At 45.2% G+C, this 12,998-nt stretch overlaps 1 protein-coding gene across 10 annotated transcripts in view; it reads right to left on the bottom strand.

Annotated features, from left to right (window-relative positions):
- LOC137804799 (adhesion G protein-coupled receptor L2-like) overlaps window positions 1–12,998 on the bottom strand; it is an 86,951-nt gene that overhangs the window by 58,538 nt on the left and 15,415 nt on the right. For all 10 annotated transcript variants that reach the window (XM_068604200.1, XM_068604191.1, XM_068604233.1 and 7 more), the window contains one exon: window positions 6,600–6,825. In XM_068604200.1, coding sequence (XP_068460301.1) covers window positions 6,600–6,675 — 76 coding nt within the window. In that variant the 5' untranslated portion in view covers window positions 6,676–6,825. The remainder of the gene's footprint in view (window positions 1–6,599; window positions 6,826–12,998) is intronic.

Below are 12,998 nucleotides of genomic sequence, written 5' to 3'. Positions count from 1 at the left end.
GACGAGATTCATGAGTTTTATTTAAAGAAATTTAAGTAAAGATGAAATGCAAAATCATGTAAAATCTCATTTGAATCTAAGACATATGATCCTGATGTTCTTATTATTGATTTTGGAAGTGGTTTGCCTTGCTTAAAAAACATTTTTTGTTGGTTTCTCTGCTGTAGTCATCATAATTTGTCAAAACTAAATGGAGGTGAACGAATGAAGACATTTTTAAAGCACGCTTAGAATGCACTTCATCACCGTTTCTCTCCTTAAACAGAGAAAGAGGAGACACAGTGACATAGTAGCTCGCGCTCAGTACATTTTCCTAAATATTTGCCTATGTTTTGGCTGTCTCCAGCGAGCATGTGACTCTCGCTTCGCCGGATGCAGCGTGGCCCTTCGAGAGTCTCCCATGCATACAAAGACGTTGCCGTCAGCACACCGTGTATGCATAGACACACTGACCATGTGACTGTACATACGGTGCAACAGGGGAAATCTTTGTGGGCTTTTTACACAGCTCTGTATCTCACAGATTTACCAGGAGGAGAGGAGGGAAACATCCAGGCACATTCCTTGGCAATAACCCGCTGCTATCTCTGGAACACTGACCACTTTGATTGGCTTGAGCGTGATGACCTTGCCCCGTTCCCTTTCCACCAGCATTCCGGTCAATGCCAGCAGAAAACGGGGGCCGCTGATAAGAGATGCACAGATGGGGAGATCTTGATGACAGACAGCTTCCTGCCCCTGGTTTTCTGCGAGGCCATTGTGCCTGGCGTAACTCAATGGGGCTCTGCGCTACAAGAGGGGGTCAATACCGATAGCGCAAGGCAAACAAAAACGCTCTTTGTGCTGTGCCGTTTCTCAGACTTTTTCTTTTTTTTTCTCCTCCCTTGCTCTGTACTTATTCAATTTCCTGCACGGCAGGAGAGGGCTTCCTTATCTTCGACTGTTTATACCTGCAAATCGGCTGGTGGCCTTTTGTTTGCAGGTGACCCACCTTTAGGTGACATTTAATTCCTGGACAAAAACGGTGTGGTCATGCTCTACGGCACAGCCTCTCAGCCTGACGAGATTACTAATACAGTGAAGGCAACAGAGGTGCATTCATGGCCTGTCGTGAGATCTCGCCGGCAGAGAGAGAGAGAGAGAGAGAGTGAGAAAGAGAGAGGGCCCATATTATTACACAGGTTTGAATCTTAGATGACCATAAACCACGCAAAAGTGGTCATCTTATCTTGCTTTAAGAATGCACATGAGAGATCTTCGTGCAGACTAAAACACACGGCTGTGACACAGGAAGCACAGAAAAAGCACATGTATTGAATCCATCGCAACGTCTTTTATTGATTGCCATCCTTTCCTCCTCTGTCGACATTAGTTTTACCACTGTCCGTTGTTGTGTGAATCATAACCAGCAAAAAACAAAAGAGGTGGGACCTGAGCTGCTGTGACATTTCTGATATGGAACGAGGAGGACAGGTGAAGACAAATGCATCTGTTTTTTTTTTCAAACCATTTTCACAGCGAGTAGACATAATTGATGTCCCTGTACTCTTTTCCCTTTTTGTAACAGCGAGGGGCTTTTTGTTCAAATGGCCTTCGTGTTCTTTCGCACACAATCTGTCTCCAAAATCAAGCTCTCTTTAACAAATTAATGCTTAAAATGTATGTCACGATTAGGAGGGGAAAAAAACAGCTGGAGTGGCTGTGCTGGAAAAGAGAATTATCTGCTGCAGGTATTTTGAGAGAGCAACAATCTGCTTTGATTGCCTGAGCACAATGTCCCTTTGGTGTTAAATGTTATACGCCTCCTTTTGTTTTTGCATGTTTGTTTAGCTCTCGTGCTTTTTGTTCAAATTAAATTACTTCTGACGTGCCTCCGAGCTATTCGCAAGTGTTGGGTGAACGTTGAACCGCGCTGAGATCCGACAGGTTCCTGTTGCCTCCATAAATACTTTTGTCTCTGCTCCAAACCTGATTTATACTGTTGGCAAACACCTTCTCACACACCAAAAAAAAAGGGGAAGGAGAAAAAAAAACAAAAAAAAAACCTACAGCTTTCTATAGTGTAGACTTGATTTTATTTGAAATCCTTCTGCTTCCACTCAAGATTAAATGCATTGCTTTGTTATGACAGCTGAAGCCTCCTGTGAAGCAGACTTACACCGAGCAAATCCAAAAGTTTAGACTCCGAGGCAAACTACTTTGTGGTTGTAAGCGGGACTCATCTATTATTTGAATTAGGCTGCCTGGAGAGAGTAAAAAACAAGTGCGGACAGCATTTAAGAAAGGAAAGAGTGAGGCAGGCATCTGCTCCCAATGTGTACACAACTTGTTACCATAAGGGGTGTGAATTGAGCGACTCCGAGACGCTGCGAGCGGGAGAGATTTAAGGCATGCTTAACAAACGAAATCAACCTGTCAGAAGACTGATGCCCCGAGCCCATTTAATTAAGTGTTTGTTCATCAGCTGGCTATAAAACAACAACTTTTACAAGCACGTCTAAAACACACAATAAAACACGAGCTCCTGAAGGGGAAAAAAAAGGGAGCGTTTGCTCTCACATTCGCAGATTGGATGGAAACATTTTTGTGCTCCTGTTGCTTTCCCCCCCCCCTTCCTCCTACCTCCCCAAAAAAAAGAAAGAAAGAAATCGCTGTTCCAATAAATCTGGGATGACCCTATCGAGGGCGATATTGCATTTCATTTCCTCCGAGTGAAATACTGATCCTGGAGATTCATGGGACTCAATTTTCGTGTTCTCTCGTGATCCAAAACTTTCCAGGTGCGTTTGGTATTAAAAAAAGCGGCGGATTGTTGCGCAATGCTGTCTGAAAAAAGAAGGAAAAAAAACATATATACACGGCGCTCTGTGCAGAAACTGAGGCGCTGCGTAGCGGGACCGTGGCAAACGCTGACAAAACTGTCTGAAAAATAATGAAAAAGAACGAAATGTGATGATTTATCTGTCTCCATGTGGTCGGAAAGTCCATTCAATCCAGATGAACCCCCCATGCCTCATTTCTTGAAACAGTTCCAGTTGGGCAGAATTTTCATGCACGACTGATATACGTCTTTTTTTTCCTCCTCTTCTTCTTCTTCCTGCTTGTTCTCGCCCCACAGATTGACCAGTCATCTGTGAATCTCCCATGGTTTAGCTGATAATTCATGATCGCCCCTGCCACGGACCCCGCAGCATTCAATATGAATTATAAAACGGCAAGCCAAGCATATCAATGGATGACAGACTGGATGTGTGTGGCTCAGGGCCAGAGTGGAGTTAGAGCACACAATGGCTTCCCCCCATTCAGTCAAACCCCCGGGGCTGGAAATGCCAGTGTGGCACGAGGGAGGGTCCTCCATCAGCACAATGTACGGCACTGCTTGACACAAATGTTGCGCTGAGACGTATTGTTAACCTTTGCAACCTTTTGGGGAGAAACACAAACATGCTGCTGTGTTTAACCAAGGAATATTTCCAGAGAAATGTGCAGTGTGTTTCAATAGAGCGGGATGGGGGGGGGGGGCTCAAAGTAGCGCAGAAAAGCTTTGTCTGGAAATCTGTTGCTCCCTTTTTTGCATTTTTATTACACATAGTTTAAAAGAAAACTGCATATAAAGGCTGTCATTCGCTCGCTTGCTCGGACCTAAACCAACACTGCTTCTCTCTGATCCCCCGTCTCTGCAGATAAGCTTTTTTACATTTCACTTTTTTTGTGTTGCGCAATATTTAGATACGAAGGCCCGCTCTCCTTTTAGCATTTAAACACAGCGGCGAAAGCCAAAGCGTTGACACTAGACTTTACAACATAATCCCCCCTCGCCCCCCTCTTCCATCTGTCTTTCTTTACTTTTAAAGACTCGGATAACAGCTCCCGTTCAGTCGCAGCAGACATGCGGCTGTGCACTCGCCCCACCTTTGTGGCCGCTCCCTTTGAAACGGGTCATCTTCTTTCATATCTGCAGACTGGGCGGTCTGAAACATCTGAAACAGATCGGATACCTGCGTGACCCAGTTTGCTCTCGCGGCAAGCGGCATCTTATAGATATGTGGCCAGATAAAGAAGAAATGAAGCGCAAACATTGAGAAGAAATCCCACATAGAGAGAATTTAAAAGTGTCCGTACGCATTACATTTTATGGATGAAACGAATATGGTTTGACAATATTTAAAGATTCATTTAAAGTTGTTTTTTTAGCAATAGAAATATGATAAACTTACATTCTCTAAGGGTTTCTCAATATATTAGTAAGAAAAACAAAGCATAAATGAAATCCAGAGTTACTGGTTTTACTCTCATGTCATTGATGACATCATTGTTCACTTTCTTTACACCATAGTTCTTTCTTTCAGTCATTTTAGTTTAGTTACCCAAGTAATGTACCTACGCTCAGTTGAAAAGACAAACTTGTTAGCAAACAGTTGCTTGTTGAAACTTCCAGCAGCGACAGCGCAGCATTAGCATTCCTGTGGCGTCGTATGTCTGGCCGCCAGGTGTATTTAAGGCCAATAATTATTTATTTTTGGCTTTTTAATCTTTCTAAATAGGTGTCTTATTGACCGCTCCTGGAGGCATTTTTGGTAATCTGGCTGATATCATGCTGGATGTTCATAGTTACGATCAAAATATCTTTTAAAAGTGATTTTTTTTGGCTGATATACATTTGTTTCCCAAGACTTTGCTGAACAAATACATACAATGAACGCAAGTATTGGAATTAATTTGAGGTACAACGACTCAAACACAGGGGAAAGGAGGTCTGGTAACAAAATTGGTTGCACAGTTTTCAACGGGTTTAAAGGCACTTCCTTTTCAGACCCGGATGAGAAGGAGAACCAGAACCCAGGTCTGCAGGGTGGACGGCTGCAGTACAACGAGAGCTTCTCCAACAGGAAGCACAGAAAATGAATGTTCCACGTCGTAACTTCAGCATAAAAAAAACTTGGATTATAGCCGCTTTAAGGATTATAACATAAAACCGAGAGCCCGATAGCCGTTGATTTCATTTGATCTCGCACAAATTGTTTAAAATTTGTCAAAACAGAGTTGTTGCCGACCGGTGTTCATTCAGTCCGGCTGGAGACGTCAACACCGGGGGAGGGAGAGGAGGAAAAAACCCACATCTTTCTCTTCAGCCGTGTCGATAAGCATTTCAAAAGCTGCGAGGAATGTTTTGGATGAAAGCGATAACCTGATTAGACTCTCTCCTGGTGAGGGACAGGAGGTAATTATCAAGCAGGAGCTGGCACTACTACGATGGCAGCGTGGATCACAAGCGGCGGGGGAGGCCGGCCCTCAGGGCTGGACGGGCTGAAGGTGAGTGGCATGTGGATAGAATCAGATATTGTTTTCAGAGGGACCTGCACCCCACACACACACACACACACAGACGCGCACACACACTCCTTTATTGATGGATGGGCAAATATGCATTTTAGGGTCTGAGAGCCCTCACATCAACTGAAACCCAAAACCTGGACTTTCTGCATACCGAGGCAGTATTTCCTCTCTAAGAAATGCAACAGGACTATTCAACTCAGTTTCTAAGTCAGGCCAAATCAAGATGCAATTCCTCAAATGCCTGAGTAAGACTCTTTTATATTATCTAAAATTGCTAATCCACCAAAAAAAAAAAAAAAAACACATAAAAATGCCTCTGTGCTTGAAAGGCTGCTGGGATAGCCTGCTCCATAGCAATATGTCTTTGTTAACAAATTGTACGCCAACGCCAGACCTAAAATTAAACTGGAGGAGAAATCGTTCACAGAACACAAGAGGGAGGAAGAAAGAAGGAAGAAGGCAAAAACCAAATTGAAAAAGGAAAAGACCCCCAAAATAACGCGCTTCAACTATCTATCTGTAATCAATGCTCGGCAGACAAGCGTGTGATTTTGGGTTACTTTGTTTCCCGGGACAATGGGAATGAAAAAGGGGGCATAATGATCATCATTAAGCAGACATCCCAACATCAGTGGTTTTGATGACAGTGTAACAGACGGGAGTGTTTTGTGACAATACTTGTAATTACAGCCAAATGTACTAATTCAAAGAGTGAGGGAAGGAGCCCCGAAAGAGCCTCGGGATGTCATCGCAGACAATTAAAAACATTGACGCACACTTTCCCCCCTCCGACGTTCCCGAGTCAGACGCGGAAAAAGAAAGAAAAAAAACTCAAGCTTTTGATGCTTTCGGGTTCGCCGCCTCGCTCAGGATGATGCGGAAATAAACTGTAGAAAAAAATGCATCTATTCTCTGCGAGCACCTTGAGTACACGCTGGCAATCTGTTGCGCGGTGCTGAACCTTTAGAGGAAGGTCTTCCGCCGCGCGGGTTTTCGGAGCGCCGCTCGACATCACGTCGGCGCGAGTGTTAACTTTTTTACGCAGGAATATTCAATGAGTTCGATACAAAAACTGTGTTTTTCACGCTCCAAGGGTAAAACCACTGCAGAGGAACTATTATCACACGCTGAAGAATGCGCGCTAATACATTTTTTGCCACATTCATAAGCTGAATAGTAAGTGGCTTCTCGGAAGAAAAAAAAAAAAGCTTGATCGGCATCACATTAGCGCTTTCTGCCGCGCGAGCTCCATGGTAACTCACCTTGTGAACAGTGGAAGCACAAGAGGAGCAGCGAGAGGCAGCGAAACATCGGACTCCTCCACAGTGCAGAGGCCATATTGTGCGCCGTGTGCAGACGATCCGAGGGGTTCTTGGGAAATAACAGCAGGGTTCAGCGCGGCGCGGCGGCGGCGGCGGCGGAGCGTCGAGACGGAGCGGTGTCGGCGATCAGGAGTTCACGGAGAAGCATCGCCGGTCATCATCTCATCTGGAAAAAGAAAAGAGAGAAGGAGAAGACAGAGCATAAAAAAGAGGGGAAATGGACGGTTCTCTTCAGTGTCATCGCAGCCTTGGGTGCTTTTTCTCGACTGAATCGTAGTCACAAATCTGAACCCCGTGAAAAGGAAGATTTCCTGCTGTTCGATTGAATAAACAAAAGCGTTTTTTCTTTTTTTTTCTCCTTTCCCTCCCCTTGAACTTCCGCAGCAATATTCAAACTTTATTCTCAGTTGTTTATGACGGCGCCGACATGAAAACCACGCAGACGACGGGGGTGGGGGGTCTGGTTTTCTCTGCGACGTGTTACAACAGTGTTTACGCCGCCTCGTTCTCCCTCTCTCCCCTGTTACACCTTCCCCAGTTACTCCCGGGATCCCCCCCGCCCGCCCTCCCCCCTCCCAGCGGGAGGAGGCCCGTCACTCCAGCAACACGCTCACACAGGGACGCCATTAGAGACACAGCCGCTCGGAGAGAGAGAGAGAGAGAGAGAGAGAGAGAGAGAGAGAGAGAGAGAGAGAGAGAGAGAGAGAGAGAGAGAGAGCTACTTTTGTCTCCGTTCTTATCGGAGGGGTTGGCGAAAAACAGCCCTTTAGTCTGCAAAAAAGAAGGAAAAAAAAGCAGCGAAAGGTTAGAGCCTGAGACGGACTAACACACCAGAAAGATAAGCTGCTTACCAAAGTCAAACACCGAGGAGGGATGTGTTGTGTCACATGTGAAATGCCACACACATGCACACCGCTGACACACATGCGGAGACGGGATCCACACACCCACGCGCGCCAAAATATTGTATCTTGTTTATTCCCATGTGGTCGCCATCCAGCATCTCCCTCAAGACACACACACACACACACAAACGGGCACGCAACCTCACTGTAAACAGGATCTGCCACTTGATAGCCGCCGCTATGCAGAGGAGAGCGAGCCCCCCCCCCCCCCCTCCCGTCTCTGAACGCCGCTCCTCCAGAGCAGCTCGTCTACTACCCTGATTATTTTATAATGAACCTAAATTTGAGCGGCGCAGCAGTCGGCTCTGATCGCTTCCCGGGGTCTCACTAATGCGCTAGGATATTTTTGGCAACATGAGAACCCGCAAAACGCGGGAAGCTCTCACATTAGCATACCGAGTAATAATTGGGAGTCGCTGTGAGATCCGTGCTCGACATGACCGACACCTGGGCCGAAGGATAATAGCCCAGCTCTCTCTCTTTCTTTTTTTTTTTTAAACCACAAAATAAAGACCCAGTGTACCTCGCAGTGTTTATTTTCATCCGAGGTCAGCCTGTTGTGCAGCACCGTGTGTCAGGAACGCTCACGTACAGCTAACCTGTGATTTACCAGTTAGACTCGGGTAGTTTTTTTTATCGGGATTGTTTGTGTTTATTTTGTCTTCCAGTTGTTTATCTGCCGGTGGCGCCGAACCAGATCAGATAAGGCCCGAAATTGGAGGGTGCGAGCGCTCTCACCCCACCCCCCTTCCCCCTAACCCGCCTGGGGTGTGGGAATAAGTCTCGCTCGGCGTCTACGGAGGCTGCTCGCGCTCACGAGACCGCCACCGAGCTCTCCAGCGGCACACACGTGACTTCTTCCTCAGCCATTCATCTTCTGCAAATATGAGGGCCCGTGGGGGCCAAACGGGGGAGGGGTCCGTAATGGTGGTTGACAGGTGGAGATTGGAAACTGCCCCCCCTCCACCTCCCTCCTGCCCTTCTGGGCCCGCTGAGCCACTCGGCCCCTCCAGACACCAGGGGGCGAGAGCCCGCCAGGCCCCTCGCGGCTGCAGAGACTTACTCGCTGCCACCACCCCGGGGTTCTTCTTTCCTGATCAGGCGTCGCCCCGCTGGGGCGACACGTCTCCTTTCTCCCTTAAGCTGCTGGAGGACACAGCCATGCTCATCTTCCTTTAAAAAAAACAACCACCCCCCTGCCCAAAAAAACACTGTTTTGTTTGGTGGGATTTCTGCGCTGAATCGGTCCGGACTTGAGATAAAAGGATTAGGCGATTAACATTAAGATGCTTTACACAAGCGCTGACAGACTTATCATAATTTCACATCAGGGGACGGCGAGATGATGATTGTGGGGGGCTAAGATGTTCTCAAGCAGAAAATGATTTAAAGAGGTAAGTGAGGCTTCGTTAACTCCTCAGAGATGGAGCTGAGGAGTTATCTACACCAACCACCCAACACCCCTCCCCCCCTGCAACGAATATGTGGGAATTGAGGTCACTTGTTACTTGGCCAACTTTGAAATTTTCGCATAATGATCATCAATTTCCACGGAGATGGTGCAGAGTTATGACGACTACACTAAATCTAACTCATATGAAGCACAAGATGTAGCTGCAACAGGTTGGAGGGCAGACTCCTCCAGGACAGTCGGGATGGACGAGTCTTCAGGGAGGAGGGGAAAGATGTACTCATTTCAGGGTGAAATGTCCCTTTAATTGATTTTAACACCTACTTCACAAGAAGCCACGAAAAAAAAAACCTTCTAAGTTGTTTTCTAAACCAATATCATTATGATCCTTTAAAATGTGTTTTTTAAAAGGATCATCACACTAGTTTTGAGTTTTACTTATTCTAATGTGTGTTTGTGCTCCTGCATTAGACACTGAGCGGAGAAGAAATAATACATACATGTAAATGCAAGTGCACGTATAAAAGTTGTTAATTGTATACATGTATATGCAAGTGCATGTATAAATTGTTCATTTTATACATGTATATGCAAGTAAAAGTATAAAAGTTGTTCATTTTAAACATGTATATGCAAGTGCATGTATAAATTGTTCATTTTATACATGTTATTGCAAGTGCACGTATAAAAGTTGTTAATTTTTATTGGCGACCTTCAGCTCCTCGTCCTAAAAAAGATGAAGTATATATATATTCCCTCAGGTTTTCGCTCTATTAACAGTATGTCTTTCTGGAAACGAGCCCCCGCCCCAAAAAAAGAAAACTCCACCAATGCAATGAAAAATGATACGCAAACATTGGCGACATCTGTTTTTCTTTCGCCGGCCGTTCATACACAGAGGAAACCCAAGGAGAGGAATCTATCATCAGTTAAGATAATGGAGAGAATCACGGGCCACAGCCAATTTTTCACATCAGCCTGATAGAAATAATAAGCAAGCATTTAAAAAGAGGACGGCGGGCAATTAAAACATAATTAAAATAAATGGATGGAAGGAGACAACCCACATGTCTTCACATGAAATACAAGGCTGTGTGTGCAACAGCCGGCTGAATGAATGCGAGTCTCCTTTTGACAAAGCTTGTGTCTGCCTCACTCAAGCTGGAGAGGCGTCCAGTGAAAGAGCGAGTGAGAGCCGGGGGGGAGGCGGGGGGGAGGCAGGGAGTTTCTAAGCCGGGAGGGACTAAATAGATGGGAGAAGGAGAGCAGAGGAGGAGGAGAAGAATGGAAAGGGGGGGGGAGAAAGAAAGGGGCGGGTCGGGTCACGGCGGAGGATTGACAGCCTGTGAGGACGGCCTGACCTCCCGGGTTCGCCTCAAAGTTTTCTCCGCGGGCTTAGAGGAGACGAAAAATAAAAGCCCAGGAATGTTAATTTATTTTCAATTGTCTACGGCGAGAAAGAGAGATAAAGAGCCAAATACATACATATCAAGTAAGACGTGGAGGGTGGAGAGGAGGGGGCAAGTCCAAGTGTAAGCCTGAAAAACTACAGATGAAATAGAGATGTTGAAGCAGGGATCCGGCCAGCACAAACGATTTCATCTTCCGCTCTTTGAATAAACTGCTAATTTGGAGAACTTTTTTTTGGCCCCGCCCCCATGCCCTACATTCAGGAGAATTAAACAAAAAAAAAAAAAAAAAAGACACACATGTGAGAGAGGATTTTCAAACGGCAGGGAATAGTTAGTTGATGAGCTAGAAGTGGGAGACGGGAGCTACAGGAACTAAGGAAACACAGCCTCCAGACACTTTCTGCTTTTTTCTTCTTCCCGTCCTCGGTGCACCATGATGTTCCCAAGGAACTCTTTTGTCATGACAGTCCTGTCAGGGCTGCGCTTTCAACCCCTACAGGGACATGATGTCATTTCCTTGGCTCCACCGGAGATGTAGAGAAACTTGCCACATCAACTGCCAGAAACAGAGACGGGCTGACACCGAGCTCGGTCTGCAGACTTGTGTGTTTTCTCTCTTTCTCCGATTAAACAGATCGCAAACTTTAGCTTGGCGGCGGCGGCGGACACGAGGGCGATTCCTCAACCCCGAGGATCACGACGTCGTCTCGTGGAGCGGGATCTCGTGCGGCTCTTGACCGACGACGACGCACGTCGAGCCGCGGCCATCGGTCCATTTACAACTCTTTTGAGCGTCGTGTGAATAAATATTTCACTGGTTTTCTTGAACATCTTATCGGTTTTTCATTCCTCTACTGCGGTCAAATGAACACACAAAAAAACATGTTTTTGAACTGCGTACGACACAAAAGAAGCACTTTGAAGGTTTACATTTGGACTTGTGATGGACGTAGTGTGTGTGGACCCACGTATGAACTGATGAAAAGCAACAGATTATCCTAAAGAAACTATTTGGATGAATAATCAGCAGTAATGTGGACAGAATGAAATAAACTAGAAAAGTAAGTTTAGAAATTGACATTACTGTAATGCAGCCTTTAAAACCAGGAAAGGACGACACTTGTATTACAATATCAATATTAAATCAATATATTTCCCAGCAAATGGACTTGTGGTGGCCGTAGTATGCGTGTGGACCCAAGTATGAACTGATGAAAAGCCTCAGCTTATCTTAAACACACTTTTATTGCTTTGTTTGAACTGTTTTGTTCCATTGCAGCCCCAAAAGAGCAGATAGGATTAGAATGCATGAGATTAGTGATTAGATAATTAATAAGCAATAATGTTGCTTTGTTTTATTTGGATGTACGGTTTCTTGCATGGTTTGCTTTGGGGATGCAACAAACTAATTATTGTCATTATTGGTTATTCTACCAATTATTTTCTCAATTAATTGTTAGGACTATAAAATGTACAGTCGTGGAAAAAATGCCCCCAAAATGCATCTCTCAAAAGTGTATTAGTGTATTATATTTTTTAAAAACAGAGAAATATTCACATTTTGAACCAGAAAGAAGGCTTCAGCATTACCAACTACGTGTTTGGCATTTTTGATGAAAGAAATTGCTTTTTTTTGCACTGGAAATATTGATTTTGTATCGATATCGCCATACAAGTGTCGTCTTTTCCTGGTTTTAAAGGCTGCATTACAGTGAAGTGACGTCACATTACTGATGAATATTCATCAATAATGTCCTGATGTAAAAGATGTGAGCGCACCAACGGTCAACCCGGCAGCAGCCTCACGATGTGGAGGTACATTTGTTGGACAATACTGTGATATTTGATGCTCTCCATGTCAACCAGCACTAAGCTGCTGTGTTTGATGTAAATTAATCACCTTATGGTTTAAGCTGCAGTTTTGCTTCGATTCATTTTCAGAGAAATGAATTGTGGGATTACTTCTTATGAGCCGCTGTGTGTGTTTGAGTGTGTGTGAGTGTGTGTGTGCGCTATTTATTTCATCATAATTAAAGCCCGGTTCAGTGCCTATAAATAATGAATGTGTCAACAGATGTTTAGAAGACGGTTAATAGACGGCGGACGTTCTTCCATCTTCTGTTGAGGTGAGGAGGGTCGCAGCGACTTCACTGTGACACCGAAACACGCACAAGAAAAACCTCTCCGACATCAAGGCACTTCAATTCCACGTCTTCTTTTTTTGGTGTTTGTTTTCTAGATAAATGACTGCATTTTAAGAAGCAGACGTCTGGAAAGCAAACCGTGCTTTTAAGTGTAAATGTACAGAAGCGGAAGCCTCGTGGAAGGTGAACTGCTCCACCGTGTTATTGAGAGAGAGACACAGAGAGGAAGAGAGAGAGAGAGAGAGAGAGAGAGAGAGAGAGAGAGAGAGAGAGAGAGAGAGCACAACAGTTGGTGTGTTCAGCAGCTCTCGGCCAAATGATTGAGGCAGGAGATAAGACAGAGTGCCAGCGGGCAGATGGACGTCGTGAAACAGAGAGGGGCGAGCAAAGAAGCTTAGTAAAGTGAGGAGAACAAAGAAGAGCCGGACTGAACGGCCAGGTTAGTGTCGAGCAAAATGAAGAGAGGG

This window comes from Clinocottus analis, unplaced genomic scaffold, assembly GCF_023055335.1.
Source record: "Clinocottus analis isolate CAN_PGR_092001 unplaced genomic scaffold, fCliAna1.0.p SCAF_11, whole genome shotgun sequence".
NCBI lineage: Eukaryota > Metazoa > Chordata > Actinopteri > Perciformes > Cottidae > Clinocottus > Clinocottus analis.
The sequence above is the reverse complement of the archived record's forward strand: the minus strand, read 5'-3'. Positions and strand labels throughout refer to the sequence as shown.